The following is a 21,051-nucleotide window of genomic DNA, read 5'->3' as shown; positions in this document are numbered from 1 at the left end:
ATGCTGCTGAGTTCCCCAGACAGTATATTCCCCTCAAACACAGTAGGACTGCCATGAATTAGGCTCCTGGACAAAAAGACTGTCTCTTCATGAATCTGTATTGCTACCACAGACTGGAGAAAGACAGGAGTGGAAAGACAAAACAGGCCAAAAGTTTATACAGAACCATAGAATGGTTTGGGCTGGAAGAGATCTTAAAGATCCAGTTCTAACCTCCCTGCCAAGGGCAGGAACATCTTTCACTAGGCTGGGTTCAGAGCCTCATCCAGCCTGACATTGAGCAACAGGGTTGGACAAAGGGTTTTGACAAATTTTATTTTCTAAATATGTCAGCTTTGCACAATATAATGAAATGAATCCCCTGCTATTACAACATCAGCCTTCATGACAGAAGTACTTGTGGGCAATTTCAGCAGAGGGGAAGGTTCAGAAGGACATGGAAATCACATGTGTATCACACAGTGGCAGTGCAGGCCTATGGCCACCAAACCCATTTTGATGCTAAAAACAATCAGTATCTACCCAGCTGCTTTAACAGCCCTGGAATGGATCCAGTGTCAATATCCAGTGCACATCTGTCCTCAGATGCTAGGACAGCACTGGCTTGATCAGACAAATACACAAATGCAAAGGTGCAAGCACAGAGCCTTCTACCTCAACAGGGTGACTGAAAAGTGCTCCCTCCCCAGCAGAAAGAAATATGCACCCCAGAAGTCACAGGGCTCTTCCCTCATTTGTCTTGTGCTGTGGTAGCAGCATGAATCAGATGCTCAGAGTCCAACATGAAGCAGAATCTGATTTAAACAAACTGTACACACAACCACGTGGACTTTTTAAATACAGGAAAATAATATTAAAATGTTGTTTCCTTTCTCCCTGCCCCACTTCCCTTTCTCAGTTGACAGCTGGTTAACTGCTCGGAAGGTGCACGCTCCTTCCCACATTTACCCAGTGCTCCCCGTGGGGCTCTGTGCAGCCAAATGCTTCACCACCTCTTTTTAATACTGAACCACAGCACACAGCCACTTCCTCAAGCTGGTGGCTGCACTCTCAGGGACAGCACCTGCAGCAGCTCAGCAGAAGCAATTGATGCTCAGCAGAAGCAACTGATTCACAGCAAAGCAAGATACAGTTGAGAGCTTCCTTCCACAGAACACAGCAGGAAAGGGGGATGTTGCCTCCAGACAGACAGAATGACCATGATGGTTGCTGTCTTGCTGTCATATGGTTCCTGTTGAGTGTGTGACCATGCTTTACTTTGGTTTTGCTCCTCATACAGAGCACCTCATATAGAGCATAAAAGGAAAGATAAATATATGACAATTATAGAGATTATAAGAGGAATGTATAACAATATAAATGTATGATAAATGTATTACAATATCTGTCAGAATTTTAACCCAAACCAAATTTCCAAGCAGTCTTTTACAGACAGCTATGAAGTGTGCAGATTTTTCCCAATCAAACAATGAAAAAGCACCCCAGTTCAACAGTCTTCTTAGCAAAGCCAGATGGTAAAAAGATGATAAAGCAGAACAGAATACAGTAAGCTGACATTTTCTGCAGGGGACTTCCCCTCCCTAATTAAAAATGACCTTCATTATTTCTTAGCTAGCAGGACTTTTTAAAACAAAATATGGATAATTTAAATAGAAGCATGATTTGCAAAATGGTTGGAAATATCCCTTAGAACATTTTTCCACCTTTGACCACCTCTGTAGCACAAAAAAGCCTTCAGTAATGCAAGAAATCTGCTCCAACTTTTATGCAAGTCAATGTCACTAACAACTGAGCAAGAAAGAAACCACAGTCAAGTCTTCACTTCAAAGCAGTGTTTAGTTAAAGATGAATTACGTGACCTTTTGGCAGTGTACAATGGAACAGAAGTCAAAGTTACCCAAATTCTTCCATGCTCTAAACAAATTCAGTCCTGTATCTATGAGAAACTACCTCTCTGTTAGAATAGACCACACTTTCCAGAACATGTTTAAGCTAATAAAGTTTCATGGAAGCCTCAAAGAGAGCAGATAAGTCTTCTTCTGTTTGGGGACGTGGTGATAGTTTAGTCACTCTCTCCTGCAAGATGAAAGAAAAACTGGATTATAAATGGATACCAATAAAATTAATCAACAGTAGGTGAACTACATGCCTCTGTATTCCTTCACAGAGAATAACAAAGCTTTGAAAAATAAGTAATCAAGTAATTAAATTGAAGCATCATCAACTGTACAGTACTTTCAAGAACACATAAGCTAAAATTCCTTGTAATTAAATACACAGAAGCAAGACCAGAATGCTGTTCAGTTTCTGAGTCAAGCACAGCAAACATGAGCCTTCTACATCACAGATGTCAGTACACTGGAGGACATTATCCTGAGAATATGGTCCTTTTAAAATTAATTTTTCAGCACTGAACTAGGAGTTGGAGTTTTAGGGACCAAGACTCTCAAAATACTACACCTCCCAAGGCCCAGGAGCTGTAAATGGGGAGAATAAACAGCACCTGTAAGTCAGACTCTGAAAAAAAGACACAGCAAAGGAAGAGTATCTTAATAAACAGCCCCACACGTCAGAGTCAGAATACAAAGGAATTGTGGTTAGTCTTCATTTGGACACTGATTCAACAGAATGTGCAGTTGCTAAAGCCCCAGTGACTGCAATGAAACTCAGGTATGTGCTTCAGGGCTCTGCTTGACAAAATAAGCACCAAGGCAGGGGCTGCAATTGAGAAAAGCCCTGTGCTAGTGAGGATGAGGAGCTGCAGTAGTGTAGGTACCCAGTTACTGCAGGAACATCCAGCTGAAAGGGCCCAACATCAGTGTACTCATACTGGTCATGATTAGAACTTTCATGTTTTCAACAACCAATGATTTTAACTTTTACTGAAATACTGGAGAGAGTTAGAGATGTCTGCAAAGACAGAGTCCAGGCCCACACTAGGAACACATTATCTTTAGATGAAATGTGTTTTAGCAAGAGAGTTTTCTCTGCTGCAACCTGTTTCAACATCTCCCTTGTGGAAGGTGCTGCCCCTCCAGCTTTACAGTTCCTTCCCCCTTTTTTTCACATGTGGACAGTGGATATCATTTGCTGAGGTCCTTGCCTGAGGCAGGGAGTGGGATGCAGGGGAAGGGGCTCCCCAGTGCCCTGCCTGGGCAGGAGGCTCAGCTGAGCCCCCTGGAAGCAGGGCGATGCCACAGCACAGGGCTGCAGCCGCACACTTCCCCCGGCCCGTGGGATGCGACTGTGGCAGGCTGGATGTGGTCACACAGCAAGCCAGGCCACCACACTGCCAAATCAAGGTGAAACAGTGGTGAGAAGTCAGCTGGGAGGTATTCACAGCTCATAATCATGGTTAGCATGGCTTGTGAGGAGTCTGAGAAGTGCAGCTCTGTGTGCATAATTTTACCTACAGAAGATTCACAAGTGGCAATAAAATGGTGGTACCTCTCTCCCCACTGCTGACACCAGTTCTGCTACTCACAGAGATCCAGCCAAAGAGAAGACTGATATTCTTCTATGCAGTTTTGAAACCAAATGGAAAATTCAAACAGCACTAGGGCAATAGTGTGTTGTTTTTTTCAGACTCATAATATGCAAAATATAATAACACAGTGCTCAAGTATTCATAAATTCAACATATTAGGACTGTCTGGGCCAAAGCCAGTTTTGCAGCTCTGTGCACTGAGATGTCCAGATTTATCTGTAAAATCACACCGGATGACAGGAGACAGCCAGCCTGACAGCCTGACAGACTGGAGCATTTCCCAGCTCTGGCGACAGAAGGCCGCAAATGGAGCTCCTCCCGTGTGCCTGGACACAGAGGCACCATCACTACCTCTGCACAAGCTTGCTGATCTTTGCTGGTGCCCAGACATCGAGGCCCTGGCTCCCTCAGTCTGACTCAGTGCATCCTGGCCCTGTGCCAAACCCAGCAGCTCCCGACTCATCACTGCCTCAGCCCCACTGGAGCTGCCTCTGGGATGTCTGCAGGGGGTGGGAGCACAGAGAACAGCTCTTCCACAATCTCTTATTTTCAGTGCCCCCATCTCCTCTCAAACACCACCACCCAGCCACCTTGAACTTTGAGACAGAATCCTCTTTGCTAGAATAACTGCTGTCTGTAAACAAGACCAATTTCAACAGCCTTACTTAGGAAGGGAAATAAAATTCTGTTTTAACTTCAAGTCTGTCCCAGCAGAGCTCCCACCCCAAATCCCAACAGTCAGATTACATTTTTCCCTGCAGCCTGCACTTCATGGCATGGAACATACTTGGCAAACTTTTTAGTGCCATCACCACTGCACCACATTGCTTGCCTGATGTGAATGGGCCATTGCTCTATTACAAAGCAAACCTACTGCAAGACGAAAAGCAAAAGAATTATACCAAAAAATAAACTGTATGGATTAACCCATGGTTACTAACAGATTGTTAAGGAACACTGATACATTTGCATCATGTTACATCTCATACCAAAAAATAAGGGCTGGGAAACTATTAGATCATCTCATTTTACACAGTACAATGAATCACCAATGCCATAAGAAGACAGAAAAACCCTTCAACATCTTTTGGTGAAGAATCCTTCTCCAGCTAAGCAAAACTTGCATTCAATGTTTGTTTTAAATAAATATGTTTATCAAAACAAACCCTCCAAATGCCCCATAACTATGCACAGGCATAACCTACTTCATGGGTGCGCAGAGACCTTAGTTTTCTTCCTGGCTTTGCCACTGCTGTTGTGTGTGATCCTAAGTAGTTGTACCTTTGTGTCACTATTTCAGGTATAAAATAGGAATACTAATATTTACTGTTAATGTAACTGCTCTAAGGTGCTCTGAGATTTATGAGTGAGAAGAACTATACAGGATCTGCTGTAAAAAGTGAATAACCTTTTGGCCTGAACAATTTTCACTTTCTCCATAGTAATATTTCCCTTGCAACTTGGTGGGAACAAATACTAGGTCCATAGCATATGAATCAAACTGGTTTTTTACAAGGAAGACTCTGGATTTTGCTTTAAGAGTGGTGTGTTGCTTTTTGCAGTGTCTTTGTGGGCACTGAAACAATAAAGGGTATTACAAGTTTAATCTATATCATCCCAGGGGACCTTATTTCAAATTCTGATGGGGGTCAATGGAACAAAAAAGCCATCTGCGAAGAAAAATGCAACTTCTCAATATGGAAAGTTTAATGCAAAGTGAGTTTGATCATTCTTACCAGATAGCACTTGGTATTAAGGCTTTATCTATAGACCACCTGCACACATAATTAAAGAGAGGTAGTTATGAAAAAAGCAGTATCTACTACAAAGATCACAGGCCTATGAAAAACATCCTCTTTTTAAAAACTGTAACATTAAAAAAATCCCAGACCAAACACTTAGCCCTTTCTTTCTGTATCCATGTGAAAACTGCAGCATGCACTCCAGCCCATTGAAAAGAAAAACCTAAGCTGTGGAGTGAAACAATATACAGTTGACTATCCATAATTTTCTCCATTCAAATAGTTTTCATGCAGGAATAGAAATAAAACTTTCTGGAAAAGAAGACTTCTGGTTTTTTTTTTTTCCCAAATCTGTTCTATTTTATTTGACAAGAAAAACTGTTTTGCTCTCTGTCTTACCTGAGGCAGAGTGCCTTTGACTAATGCAGGGATGTCTGCTTTGGAATAACCAATTGCAGCCAAGCCATCATCAACATTCAGATCAAATAGGAATTTCCGGAGTGTGTCTGCCAAAATAAGCCCAGCATCTTTGATTCTGGCAGTGCGGATGTCAGCTCCTAAAATAAGACATAATGCCTTGACTGTAGGGTGGAGAGAGCAGAGGAAGCCTGTCCTTGACTTAATTTAATCATAATATCAGCTGAATACATATCCATACATAACAGCCACTGCCCTAAAAGCAACATGAAGTAAAAAGAGGAATCAGTCCTCATTTTACAGTTGGAATGGTTTGTGAAAGGTGGAATAAAACAAGATCAGAGGCACGTTCACTGCTGCCAGAAAGACTAACTGCCACATGAGGTTAACTTCCTTTCCCTCTGTGCTCACAGGGAGAAGCACTTTTTAGTCTGACTAACTGCTGGAAGGAAAGCAGCTAATGCATGAACATCACTGGTATTTATTTGTATGGACAGTGTGCCAAATGCTAACTTCATTTTAAGGCCTTGAGTTTGCTGACATCTAGAGGACTGTTCTGTTCAATTACACATTGACAGAGAGGACTACAGCATGAGGGCTGAAAAAGGCAGGAGACAGCAGGGCAGTGTTCAGCACGCTGAGTAAATTCTAAATTTATTGCTGTTTTAATATGTGCTGACTTGTGTAGGGTACTGTAGAACTGAAGAGGAGGAACTGCTCTCTTTGAAACAACTACTGAACAGTAATGAAAGCACCAATACAAAATGAAAGATTAGAAATATTTCTTACAGAATAGCTCATGTTCCCTTCTTCAATGAATGTTCAGGACTTACTTAAAAGTAATAATAAAAGTATGTCCAAACAGGAGACCCAAGTTCCTCCATATGATTTCTTTCAAAGTAACCCGAGCTAAATTGGCTCTCTGTGTAACCTTAGTGATGTTACAGCAGAACTATGTTAGGTCCAAGTGCCACACTGAGAGATGAGTAACAGCAACACATAGCTACAGGAAAAATATATTCTGTGATCCTCACACAGCTCAGTGTAACATTCAAAGGGAGTTAACTGAACAGGAGACCTGCAAGCACAGTTGAAGAGCTCAGATATTCAGGTAGTAAGGCTGGCACTAATGTAATAAATAATGTCTGGGAAAAGCTGATAAATAAGATATGAGAGAGTCTTGTAACAAACTCTTGTGCTATTGGGGCTATGCCATGAAGTCTGGAGGGGTAACTCCACAGTAAAAAGACATAAACCCTCTATCTTCAGATGGTAAAGTAAAAGGGAAAGGGAGGAGGATAAAATATGGCAGTAAATGTGGTTGCCACTTTTAAAATATTACTATAGTTCTAGTACTTTCTTTTTGCTCAGCTTAAAAGATTCATCAGTCTTTAATTGCTCTTAGAAAATCTCTGGCCACATGCACACCTATTTCAACTGTCTAAGAATCCACCCAGGGAGGTATTAGGCTTTTTCTGGCTGTACCCAAATTCACAGCTGTACATACACACAACATAACTATTTAGTAATCTGCTTCATGTCATAAAATACCTTCTTAGTCATTGCATTTGGCAACATGACAGATTTGAATCAGCTACTGTAGTCAGTTGGACTCTGGAGAGGACTCAGAAGTAAACACCCCAGATGGGAATTAATAAATTCAATCCCATGTGACATGTTTTCAGCAGAATCCCTTTCCAGCAAGGCACACAATGACGTAGTTAAAATTTCTACTGAGAAAACTAACAAAACTTTTAGAGATAGAATTTATGGCAGAAGTCAATACCACAAAACCTAAGGGAATTGCTCTTTAGTCACTTGTTCTAAAATCAAGAGCCAGAGCTGAAAATTTCTGATATGCTGTGCTGACCAGTTATCCAGACACATTTTGTTCAAATAATTTTAGTTGTCTGCTATTGCTGTAGGAACACAGATATTTGTTAGCTCAGTATATGACTCCAGCTGAGTTTGTGTTTTGTCTTGAACATAGGCAGGACAGCATACATTAGAGGAAACCTGAACAACCTCAGACTCTTTATGAAATAAACAGAACTTTCACCCAATGTAGTTTTTCTGACCATGTTGTTTGACACCCTCTATAAAATACTATAAAATAAATGTACATAAAATATATAAAATACTCTAAAATAGTATATATAAATATTTATACTATATATAAAATACTATAAAATGTCTATATTAAAGTCCCATTCTTCTTGAGATCCCCACTGCTTTGAGATTACTTACACAAGCAAGTCATACATGTGACTGGACCACTGTGACTCGCATACAGAAGGCTGACCATACAAGGGACTGAACACAAATTTTCCAAATACCAGGAGAGTTGACCTAACCACTTTTTCTCCACTCCCTGCACTGCTGTGCATGTGGCTGTGCCTGCTCCTTGGCCAGCATGTGTTTTAGCAGCAGTGTAGCCACAACACAAAACTTAGTGCAGGCAAAGCCCCTGACCTTAGACAAATAAATTAGCTCAGTGCAGAGCCATGCTGTCACAGCTAGACTGCTCACAGCTCTGAGACTACATCACTGGAAGCTGGTTTATTACACACTCTAAGGACATCCTTTGGTGATGGGCTGTAGCATAACAAGGCACTGTATGACAAAATAACCTTTAAATAAGCTGTCAGCTTGCAGCATTTACTTTTATTCTGCTAAAAAGCAGAAAAGGCCATTTTGTTCATTAATCTCTTTTTAGCCATTACATATGTGTTCACAGAAGAGCAACTCCAGGAAAAGCTTTCCCTTGGCATCAGCCACTGAGAAATTCCAACACCTACAAACAAGCTTAGGCCTACATTAGAAAGACCAAGACCCACAGTTGTGTGCCATAGAAAAAAGAGCAGGAGTGATTCAAAATATCACTGTTCTAAATCACTGCCACAGCAGGGAATTTGTTGGGGAAAATACTTCCTTTTAGCCAACAAATGCCCCCTGAGTACTGGTTCACTTTGTAGTTACTACTCTTCATAAAGTGACAAGAGTTGTGCCAATCACAGCTACTCTTGTTTGATTTCCAACAGACCTCCAGTTAATTTCAGCTGTCCACTTTTCTGGCCAAGAATCAGATTTCTCCAGCTTGCTCCTCTAATCACATTATTCAATATCAAAATTCAGCATTATTCTATCTGATTTGCATGACATCTGATTCCACAATCTTGTTTTCTAAACTTAAACCTCTCCCAACAACCAATGACAATTGCTTGCACACAGTTTTTTTCAATCCCAAAATGTCATTTTGGAAAGATTTCCATTTGTATACTAGAACTGTACCCACAGAGGTTCCTACCTAGAATCTCTGCAGCTTCTAAGTGACGTTCAGGATGTATCTGTGCTGTGAAAGCAAACACTGCTGGGGATGTCAGAACCACAGAAAGGCCATGAGGCTGGGGAAAAAAAAAAAAAGAAAAAAAGAATAAAACACATCAACAGGACATGTACTTTTAACTTCAATGGACTTTAATGCTCATTAATGATAGATAACAGATATTTGAAATGTATATTAAGAACCCAAAAATAAACAAGTTTTACCACTAAAGAGTGATCCACATTATAATCCTTTGGTTTGTAAGTTTTCACCAAACCAGAAATAGGGTAAGACATTCCATGGCTGGAACAGAGAGCAGAGAGAGAGTGGTTAGGGCAGCTCTCCTGGTATTTGGAAAATTTGTGTTCAGTCCCTTCTGTGGTCAGTTTTCAGTATGCAAGTCTCTTCAGTACAGATTCTCAGAAGGCATTGACAGGTATGATGTGGATATTAGGTACAGAAAACCCTCATCCCTCTGCACCTCAGGGACCTAGCTGGAAAAAACAGTACCTCCTTACTTTGTGAGGGTGAAGTTATATTACTTCACTGACTGAACTGAAAGATCTTCAGTTCCTAAAGTAATGTAAATATGCCAAAAATATCATAGTCTGCATACCTATGTGTTCACACTGTCTGAAAAAAAGAAACTTTAATTTTAAGATATAATTATAAAAGTAGACTTGCTCAAAGAAAAGGAATGAAAGGAAGGTCTCTGAAGAGAATGACTGCTAATAACTTCTGTACACAACTCACTTCTAGGCTTTGCTTCTGGGATATTTTCATCCAAATGAAACTATATTGCCTTGCAATATTAATTACAGCTCATTTCAGACTGCTGATTGCCTATCCCACAGACAAGCTTACAGATAATTCCATCAGTTCAGGAAAAACTCAAGATGACATCATTGCTGTCTCATTGCAGAACAGCTGGCATGGAATCTTACATTTTAAATGTCATTGACTTTTTTACTCTTGTTTTTGCTACCAAGGAAGGTAAAGAAGGCTGTGTTTTGTAATTTTCACGTGACTGGTTTTGAGTATCACAGCCCAAGAACACACAATCCTTGCACTCATAAATGACAGCAGCCCATCAGTTTGTTACAACACACAGGTTCTTCAGCATCACAGGCCAGGCTACAATCCCTTACTCTACATTCAGCAACAAGGGCAGCAACATCTTTGACCATCTGAAACAAACACTAGCTGTAAGCTGACCTCAGATGGGGTTACTATTTCTCTGTACTCACCAGAGATGGACACCAGCATTGCCAAAGCCAATCCCAGCAAAAGCACTTGCCAGGTGCATGTTGGCTCTTGCTTCACGGTCTTCAGGGTTTCTGATGGCTCTGCACCATGGAGGCAAATAGTACCAATGAATTCACAAACAGATTGGTGATTCAGGAGGGAGAAGGGAGAGAGGGCTTCTTTATGGGCAGATACACAAAAAATCTAAAAGATAAACTGAGCTTAAAATGGTGGAAATGGAATCAAGTCACGCTTCGGTAAAAGAACAAGCCTGCATCTGGGTCACTTATGTAGATCATACTGGTTCAGTGAAGGGCAAGCTTTCTTTCACTTTTCCAAAAAACAAGTAAATAGAGTTAATTTAACCATATTCAATTCAGTAGTGAATTAAAAAATTCCAGTTAGAATCTATGGTAATTCTGTGTATGGCTCCAGGATCACTCCAGTTTTCTCACCATCTCATTAGGTGGCGCTCTAGACTCCACCACCTGTGGAAGAAGACAGGATTCCCTGGCTTCCTGTGTCTCAGGATCCTTGTGCAGTTTGACAGTAAGGAGAAAACGTCTCATTAATAGATTCCAAAGGAACAAAACCCAACTATTTTGACTCACTAGGTACTGTAAAAAGATTTTTCAAAAAAAGCCCACATTGATTTTTAATAGAAGTGCACAAGGGATGCAAAAGCTGTAAAGAGGCTGAAACTTTATTGACAGGGATCAACACCAACTCCCAGCTAAGGCAATACCTATTCTAAACTGAAGGTCTTCTAAGAATGAGCAGGCTTGCAATAAATGCATACTTTTGCACACTCGTAAGTGCATATCTTAATTTACACTGAAGGCCACAGAAGTGTTTTATTCAGTTTGTTACATATTCCCCTTATACTGTCATAGAAAGGAGATTCTTGAAAAAAAGAAAAGTAAATTCTCCTCCCATATTAACTGAACAGCTTGAAATACCTTTAACTGAGGACTTCAAGAATAGATTCACATAGGCATTAAAAAGGTACCTCCTCAAGACAAACTACTAATCCAAATTTTATCTGAAAGTTTGAATTTTATCTGAAAAATATTTTGCTTTATTTAAGAAAAATCTAGGGTAGAAAACAAAAGCTTAATGTTGCAGCCTGCCTCATCCTAGCCTAAAATTCCCATTCTTGCAGGCCTGCCCTTTGGGGCACTGTGTACTGAGCACCCTGCAGGGGGGATGGCTGCTAAGTGTGTTACCTTTTCAGGTACTTAGCGACAATTCTCAGAGCGTGCAGAGCCCAGACGTCGCTGACGGGGTTGCTGCCTTGGTAGGCTGGGCGCTCGATGGGGTTGGAGGGGCAGGGGCTGCGCTGGTGGTAAGGGAGAGCAGTGTACGACTCCAGGGCATGGCTGACAGAAAGATGGAGAAATCAATTACTTAAGGGAGAGAGCTCCCTGTCACTGCCCTGCTGTCCTTTGAATGCAGGTTCTTTTTTATTTCTGGTGTCCAACAGGTGCTGAAACAAGAAATACAATCTCACAGACAGTGGGAGAATGCTGGGCCAGCACCTCCAGAGCACCTCCTCTCCCACACACACACAGAGAAGGCAATCTAAACACGGTCCCTTTCTATCAGCTCACACCTGCTAAAAGCACCAGCACCTGTAGTGTTTTTCACTGAAGAGGGCTGTGCATGTACAATGAGTGCTTTTCCTTTTTGTAGGACAGGAACCATAAGAGACTTTAGCACTGGAAACTTCATCATAGGGTACTTTTAGAAGTACTGACCTTGAAAAAAGATGGGTATGATATTTAAGCTAAGTGGAACTGCCAATAGTCTCATCTCCCAGACACTCATGAATCTGACCACATAAAAAGGGGCACTGCCTACATGGCTCCATTAAGATGAACAAAACCACAGACAAACCATTTTCATTGATGAACAAATGCCTTTTTTCCATTACAGACATTGCAGGCCAGAGTCCTTCACCACACTTGAGAAGTCACAGTTTCATTACATATCTAATACTCTAATATACATAGCACCCAGAAGAAAAGTAAGCTCTGGCTCTCCAAAAATAAATGTCAATGCATTTTGTGCAGTTAAGCTGCTGGTTTGAGATGGATAAAATTTTGTGCCAGGTGAAAAGCAAACTTTTCACCTGGCACAAAACCAACCATGAGGTTGGTTCCCAGATGACCATAGCTGGATGAAGACCTGCTAGTACCTCACAAGCTTTTATGAATTTTTATTGACACATCATGGCTTTTGTTAGAAATTTTTATTCTCTATTCCCTGCCATGTCTGTGATTTATGATAAATGCTATTACAATTGTGATTCATCATCTATCTCCATGATCCCCAAAAAAGGGACACTTGGACTCTCTTCCCTGACAACAGCTATTCTGGAAGCAAAGAGTTTCTCCAGTGCACTGCAAAAGCATTCAAATTTCTGCAAATGCAGGTTTTGTTTCCATACATTCTGAGGGAGGCAGTGAAACTAAGGAAGAGGAAAGTCTGACACAGCTCACCTTAACAAGAACAGCAAACAGAAAAAAAGATCATCCTCTTGTGCTCTCAAAATACATTTTTTCTACAATCATCACAGAAAAAATCCAAAATTTAAATAAATTCAAGTGGCAGCCTATGCAGAAACTCACCAAAGCACATCAAAGCCACTGTTGGCCACTATTCGTTCAGGCATAGACAGTGTGTGTAAAGGATCAATGATGCCCAACGTGGGCTTAATGGCTCTTGAAGCAATACCTGTAATGTGCAAAGGGAGGAAAATCAGTTAAAGATGTTTTGCAACAAAATAGCACAAGATGAGCTTAATGTTCAAAACATGACAATAAGGAGGGAAAAATATTTGAAACTATGAACATGAAAGCAAAGAGAGAGACGGGAGGATAGGGAGTATTTATGAATGTAAACTGATGATGAAGTCTCTCTAAAAGAGTTACATGATTTGAGACTTTTGCCTGAAGTGGATTTTACCAGACAACATTCTCTCTCTGTTTGCAACCCTCCCTGAGCAGCCTTGCAAGATGCCTGTGGCATCTGCAGTATTCTTAGATTTGTGTCTTCTGTGGACAGGCAGAAGGCAAAACTGGTTTGTACCTGCAATCAATTGTTATTGCCAATTGCTGTCTTCAGCATCTGTAATAACCATGCCCTTGTATTTTGGTTAAGGGCACAAAAATGGAGCTCTGAGACAGACAGACAGACAGACAGACAGACTGATTGACTACGTATAGACTAGAAATCTCTTGAGCTATTGTCTCCTTAGCACACCCATCTGGGTCCTGAGTTCTGCAGACTGTGTGGTGTATAAAATCCACATGTTTAGAAGCAAAACCTTAAGCAGCTGTGAAGCTCAAGATGACATTTTAGCCTTAATCTTTATTTGCCAGGGATGAAAAGGCCAAAGGAAGACAGTGTCCCCACTTGCACAGTATCCCAGGCCTGAGGTTTCCAAAGTCAGGAAAAGGAACATTTGGTTGCAATTACACAACAAAGAAGCAGAAGTCTTAAAAGTAGAAAGAAAAATACAGAGGAAATAAGGAACAGTTGGTTGACCCTGAATATAAGTAGAAATTTCCTTTGCAATTAACATTTTCTGCCTTAGTCCTTAACATTTAAGGACTTGAAAGATTTTAGTTTCCTGTTTTGCCTTCAAACTATAATCCACTGTATTACATAGGTATTTCATTATGTTAATATTATATAAATTTAACTCAAGGAGGAAACCTTTAAGCTTTTAAAATTTGCCTGTGGCTGTTGAATCAAACAAAATGACACCTGAAATGACATGCAGCATCCTTTCCTTTCAAGGCAGGGAAATAACAAAGACATGGGAAAAGCAATTGTCTTGAATAACACACAGAAACCTCCACAAAACAAACAAAAAAACCCCAAAACAAAGCACCAAAACCTCACCGGTTTTAACTTTTAGTTCTTTGAAGTCAAAAATGGCAACACCAGTGGTTTCACTTCCAGTGCCAGATGTTGTAGGAACTTAAAAGCAAGAATGGAGATAACAAACAACAAATAATAAGAAATATATAATACTGCAATTTAAATAATAAAACCACAATAGTAACACCACCCAAAATACAGGGCCCAGGAAATCTTGGAGGTATCCCTGATCCAAAGCCAAGAGATCAAAGGGAAACTGCTACTTTGATCTCTTTTCTCAGTAAAGGAGTCTAGCTGAACTAAACAAGACAAAGTAAGGATAAAACCTCTGACTTTACCTCCACTGAATTAAACAGCAAAACGGCTGCTGAATACAACTAGAGGAGAAGTTAGCCCAAAGGAAGCTGAAACAGCCACAGTAAACTGATTTCAGTAGAAATATCAGGGAGTGTAGAATGCCTCACCTTCCCCTGGCCCCAACTCTCCAAACACTCTCCTCATGCTTTACCTGCAATGAGTGGCTTGAGGGGCACAGTGACCGGCTTCCCTTTCCCAATAGGAGCATTGACATAATCCAGGAATTCTGCTGAAGGGCTGGCTGCATACAGGTTGGCAGCTTTGCAGGTGTCCATCACAGAGCCACCTCCAACAGCAACATAGGCATCAAACTCTCCCTTTTTAGCAAATTGGATGGCATCCAGGAAACTTAGGACACAAGAAAGATTTTCCAATTAGTCAGGATAAAATCAGTTCACAGGGAAAGTAACTATTAATACCAGCATGCAGGCCACAAGGAGGGGTTTAAAAAGCCATATGAAGTCCTGTAAATGCCTAGGCACTGCCTGGGGAAATGCACTGTCAGAAGTAGATTGTACCTTTGGTCTGTTGGCTCCACACGGACATTATCATATATTTGAAAGTTTATACCATATTTTGCCAAGGAGTTCAATACTGCATTTACAGGAGGAAGTTTGGAGAGGTTTTTATCTGTCATCAAACAAACTCTTCTAGCACCAAGATTCTGCAGGTCCTACAATAATGAATCAAAAAACCAAACAAAGAGTATAAAATCATTCACATCACTATTTAAACACTAATCCAAATCAACTGAACCATTTGATAACAATAAACCCCTGACTTAAAAAATAGTTGGTTATTGCAAAATTTTTAAAACCATATCAGCTGAAGAAAAAGAGCATTAACCACACACATGTAGAATAGAGAAAGCAGAATAAAATTTAAAGCTGCCAGATTTATATCATTGAAGTCTTAAGATAGAAGAAAACTAAAGTTGTTGAACCACATGGAACTACTTTATACTATAGTCACATACAAAACATTTTTAAAAATATTTTTTCCTAAGTTCCTGTGAGAATAAAAAAGGCCTTTTCACAGACTGTCTCCATTAACTGCCTACCAAAGCACAGCATTAAAATATTGAAAATGTAATACTGGATATTTATTTATTGATGAAAAATCAAAATGAGGTGGCAAAAAAGAAGAAAACCAACGCTACATCCTAACCTTTGCTAAGTTGTCACAATAGCTATACAATACGTATAAATTATTCTAGTGCTGTTTAAAGACAGGTTCTGTCTAATTTCATTTACTGTCTGGCTATAATTTTACTTCACAAATTTTCAAATAAAAGAGAGATCTATTAATGCTAGAAATGCCAAAAATGAGGAAAAATGATTAATGAAAAAAGGCAGTGATAAAAGCACACTGGAACAATGTACTCAGGTGAACCATCTCCCACTGCTGAAACAGAAATTCTACACTTACACAGGGCAAGCTGAGAGCTGAATAAATATCTAGCTAATTTATTAGAAAGTCTCTGATTGAGTTAATGAGAGCTAGAAAGATGAAAGTGATCTTGAGAAAATCCTGGTGAGTCTGCAGGATTTAATTTCTGAATTAAATTCCCGGTCAGAGAAAAACGTTGCCTATTTGTAGCAAAGTATCAATGACCCAATTTTCCCCTGAGCTGCATTTCATACACCACAGCCCCACAGATGCACCAGGCTTCTGTTCTTCAACTAACAGTGTGCTCCAACCTTTGTGCACTGATACATTGGACCACACCATATATAAGCTTTGCTTTATTAAGTGGATTGATAGCACTGGCAGCCCTTCAGAAAATAACTTTTTACCAGGGATGGACTCACCACAGCAGCTTACCATGCCAATCTCTTTTGTGACTCCTTCTCCATATCGGATGTTTGAAATGGCCATCTATAAAAAAAGGAACATTTCTTTCTCTCAACAAAAATGCCATCTGGCCCTACTCATTCAAAGTAAAATATAAATATTTGATAATGCAAATATTTGTTAAGTGCCATATTTGTCAAGAAGTATTGTTTGTACAGCTTTTAAATGAAACATATTTTATTATTAAATCTACCTCAAATGCATAGTCTGTACTCCCCAGGGTGGGCCGTTCAGGAACTGGAATGGAAATAAAACAGTGCAATTAGGAAAAAATAACTTATTTCATTCTGTTTCTCAGCTCTAGAGTTGACAGATTCCCTTGATTTTAGAATCACTAACATATTTCCACACGTCATCTTAACTTGTCTGGATAACAGTCACCCATTTCACTTCTTGCTGTTCATGATATTAATGATCCAAGTACTTGATCTGACTCATATAATTCAACAAAACAAGTGAGTTTTTCCAATTTTTTTCAAGAATTAAGTATTTTTTATAAAAACGGAATAAATTAGCAGGAAGGTTGCATGAGAGTTTGTTTGCAGCCTACAAAGAGCAGAACAGCACATAAAAAAGTAGAACTGTGTTTGTGTAGAGCTTCAGGCTGCTACATACAAGCTGAGAGGTGCTAGAAATGCATAGGGGCTACACGGTAACCTTTGGAACAAAGACAAATTCATGAGACATCATCTTTATGCACCTGGATAAAGAACACCTTATGTATGCATGGGAGCAATACTAACAGGTGTTTACACTTCTTTTTACTTCTGCCTAGTCCTGAATGTGCAGGTGAAACAGAGTTATTTGCTAGAAAATTACCACGTGCACTGCTAATAATAAATAAGAGTCAGTGTATTAACTTTAATTAGAAGATATTTATAAGGACAGTATTTCAGTCATAGCTTCTCTCTGCCATGTCATTTTTGCATGGATTATCACAAAACCCAATTTCTGGCATATTCTGATTTTGCCATAGAGTGAAGCAAACTGCATCAACTGAAATTGCCCATTCTTCTCCAAGAAAACACCAAGCAAGGCACTCTGCTCTTCCTGCTGCAGGCATGCCTTATGTCTGCTATATTAATTGAAAATACACAATTTGGATTCCGATCCAATGAGTGACACCATGATAATGAGGCTTGCAGACACGCTGGGGTGCACTGAAGCACTGACCCACAACAGCAACAGATAGATGTATTAAAGCCCTTTATGTACTTTCTATTCAAGCACAGGCCAGCTGCTATCAGCTCTTTCATTGCCACCTCTTGCCAGGCTGTACATGTTTGACCTCTCCTGGAGCTGGAGTCTGCTGTACTTTCAGTCATTAATTTGACAGGCTAAAGACATGTCCAAACCATTTACTCTCTTGCTTTCTGATAGTACAATAGACACCCTGCTGTTACATTCTTGAAACAAACTTAACTTTCAGGGTGAATTTTACCGAGTTCAAAAATTGTACTAAAAACCCCAAAGAAGTTAGGGTTTTTTTCAGCTATAGTCACTGTTCAATAATTTCCCACAATTTAGAGATTTACTGAATTGATATCATCTTGCTATGCTATAGACTCTATTGCTGCCTAAAACTTTCAGAGAGGGTTATTAACTCAGGCTTCAGTTTAGCAAGAGCTTAGTTTAAATTGACTGAGCAGGTCATCAAGCAGACAAGCAAAAGAACAAAATTCTATTTCTCAGCTGCACTATTGTCTTCTGTATGGATCGTCTTGGGCAAAACAAGTATCTGAACATATAAAAAGCTTTTCCATATGTAAAATGACAATGTCAATTCTTTAGGAAGTGTTCTAAGCATGTGAAACCATGCTACTTAGAGTTACACATTACCAAAATTATGGCTCAAACCACTAATATTAAGTGGATCTGGAGACTAACCAACAATCTGGAGACTGGCAGATAATTAATCTCCTAGCCTCCCTACAGCCCATGCAAACAGAAGCTCCTCCTAGGGTGACTGGGGTAAGTCAGCACAGCTCCCCTGCTCACAGTCCACAATCCTGGCCTAAGTGAGCTGTGTTCTTGGGGCTGACTGTATAAAAAGCCTGTGGAGATTTTATTTCCCAGGCCAACACACAACTTTGTGAAAGGCTACTTTTTATCCATATCTTCCTGCTTCTTTTCTGGTGCAACACGTGTGTATCCAAAAGCAGATCGAAAGTTGAGATGGTTCAGGTGATGACAGCCAGAGCAAAGTCCAGATCAACTGGCCCCATGGTATGGGGAGGGAGGGGACAGGAAGCAGTAACTGTGGTTTATGTGTGTGACAAATGCATATTTTATTATTGGCTTTTCGCAAATATTAAAGTGAATATTATATGTGTTTTGTTAGAAAGTAATGCTGTATTAATTCTCTTAAGTAGTGTGCTAAATATAGTTTTAGCTTATAAAAAAATGTTAAAATAGAAAGTATGCTATGTAGGATACTTTTTTAAAAGAAAGGACTTGCAGCGAGATAGCAGCCACAGGACACCTAAATCTTTCAGAGAAAAGGAATTTATTGCCCTCTTATTAGAAGAAATGAACTTCTTCCTGCCTTGAAGGCGCTGTTAGGATTCAGAGGAAGAAGCTGATGATGACCAGACAGAATCTTGTATTTGAATGGAATTTATGCATCATGTATGAAGTCAATGAATATGCAACAGGTTATTGTTTATAAGGGTTAATCCTTTGTTAACGGGAGTCCTTTTTCAGGCTCATACTGCTCAGAAAAAGGTACCCGGATGTCCGTAACTCTTTGTCTCTCTTGTCTCATATTGTCCTAATTCAATTTGTCCAAATTATTATTGGTCTAATTGTATTACTATTTTTATAACCATTTTATTACTATTAAACTTTTAAAATTTTAAAAACAAGTGATTGGCGTTTTTTACATGTGGGAGCAGTGACTCTGTGCAGCAATAACCACTAGCACTGTACAGCTGCAAAATAACAGGTTGTTTACCTTCTCCTTCAGATTGTTCCTTCCCAGCTGTTACCTGCACCCTCTGCCCACGTTGCATGGATACATACAGCCCTCTGAAGGGCCACGGCCTCCTACAGAATTATTTTGGAGAAACAAATTAAGTCTTACCTTGGGAATAAGTGTGGCCATGGCTCGGGCACCGACAACTGGTTAAATAAAATGTTTAAAAAAAGGTATGGTTAAAAAGGGGAAAACTAAAGCAGAAAACTAAAGCTTTACGTCCTAAAAGCCTCGTGTAGGCGCCCCTTCCACGGGCCTGCAGCTGAGCCCGCCGGTGTGCAGCAGGAGGGTCCGCAGGGGCGGAGCGGCCGCCGCTTTTCGCGTCCCAGCCGCGGGCCCGGCCCCGGGAGGGGCACCAGGAGGGACACCGTGAGGGATCCCGTGAAGGATCCCCAGCAGGGACCCCCGTGAGGGACCCCCGCGCCCCTTCCCGCCGCACTCACGCCGCCCGCTCCAGCTGCCGCAGCAGGTGGGACACCCGCTCCCGCCCCGCCGCCATCGCCCGGATCTGGGGACGGCCGGGAATGGGGCCCGGGACGGGGCCGGGGCCGGGCCGGCGGCAGCGCCTCCTCCCGGGACAGCCCGGGAGAGTCCCTGGCACAGGGACTCGCTGGGTCAGGCGACAAGTGTCCCATTCAGCACCCCCAGCCCACGGCCCTAAGGACAGCGTTGTCAACATCCAACTCAGGCCTGTTCTCAGGCAAGCAAAATCCGCTTGCTAAACCAGCACAGAATGCCAGTGAAGAGCGACTAAAATCTAATTAGGACAGAGTGCTTGTTGTGTATTTGTCACAGAAAAATACTGAAAGTTATGGAATTGCAAAGTGAAAATAATAAAAAAACCCCCCATGGTCCTGAAATTAAGTGAAATACTTTTCTGACTCTTCAGTTGTGCCCAGTGACAGGACAAGGAGGAATGGTCTAAACTAAAACACAAGGAGCTTCACCTCAGCATGAGGGATTTCTTCACACTGAGGGCGGCAGAGCACTGGAACAGGCTGCCCAGGGAGGTCGTGGAGTCTCCTGTCACCCTGTTCTTGTAAGTTCTTCTAAGCCTTCTGATGTTTACATTGTTGTAATGGAGTTTCTCACGCACTTTTCATGTAAATAATGATTGTTTTGCATTCCTTTCTGGAAGAGAATTGATGGATTGTTGGTTTGACCAGTGTGGCTGGAGAGGTGGCAATTTTATCCTCCAATCCATAGTCACTTTTGAAGTTCTATAAATATCAGAGTTTGGAAATAAACTGCCCCTTTTTGGTCTTGGACATCTCAGAGTGTGAGTGTCATTCATTTCGTGTTGTATTGCAACAGTCTCCCTCTCTGGAGACATTCAAAATCCACCTAGAAATGTTCCTGTGTCACCTGCCCTAGGTGACCCTGCCTTGGCAGGGGCCTTGGACAAAATATCCCCAGAGATCCCTTCCAACCATGACAATTCTGTAATTCTGTGAAATCATAGTAAATTACAGTGCAGGATGGAGTAAAATTTTGTAACCAAATTTTCAAGCTGTAAGCTATGCTGCTTCGCTGCCTGCACAGTAGTATACCAGTACTGAGCAAAGGAAACATTGGATTCTGACAAAAAAGCATAAGTTTTCTAATGTAACAGATATAAATGCTTTGCCTTTGCATTCTCTTTGTGTCTTACTAGATGATCTTTAAGGTCCCTTCCCTTCCATCCCACATAATTCAATGATTCTATGAGCAAATCAGATGAGCCTAAAACTGACAATTTTGCAAGGTGCTGATCTTAGGAAAG

General features: G+C 40.8%; 1 protein-coding gene across 1 annotated transcript; it reads right to left on the bottom strand.

Annotated features, from left to right (window-relative positions):
* Positions 1 to 1,817: 1,817 nt before the first annotated feature.
* Positions 1,818 to 19,834, bottom strand: ADHFE1 (alcohol dehydrogenase iron containing 1). The gene is made up of 14 exons (XM_059487723.1): positions 19,733 to 19,834; positions 19,398 to 19,435; positions 16,509 to 16,552; positions 16,286 to 16,339; positions 14,980 to 15,134; positions 14,613 to 14,809; positions 14,126 to 14,203; positions 12,847 to 12,952; positions 11,443 to 11,595; positions 10,219 to 10,317; positions 9,196 to 9,274; positions 8,954 to 9,050; positions 5,629 to 5,786; positions 1,818 to 2,076 (listed from the first exon to the last, which is right to left on the bottom strand). The coding sequence occupies exons 1-14, from the start codon at positions 19,786 to 19,788 to the stop codon at positions 1,993 to 1,995; spliced, it is 1,398 nt and encodes a 465-aa protein (XP_059343706.1). The 5' UTR covers positions 19,789 to 19,834; the 3' UTR covers positions 1,818 to 1,992.
* Positions 19,835 to 21,051: the final 1,217 nt, after the last annotated feature.

This window comes from Ammospiza nelsoni, chromosome 1 (genome assembly GCF_027579445.1).
Source record: "Ammospiza nelsoni isolate bAmmNel1 chromosome 1, bAmmNel1.pri, whole genome shotgun sequence".
NCBI classification, from domain to species: domain Eukaryota; kingdom Metazoa; phylum Chordata; class Aves; order Passeriformes; family Passerellidae; genus Ammospiza; species Ammospiza nelsoni.
This window is presented reverse-complemented; position numbering and strand designations above follow the sequence as displayed.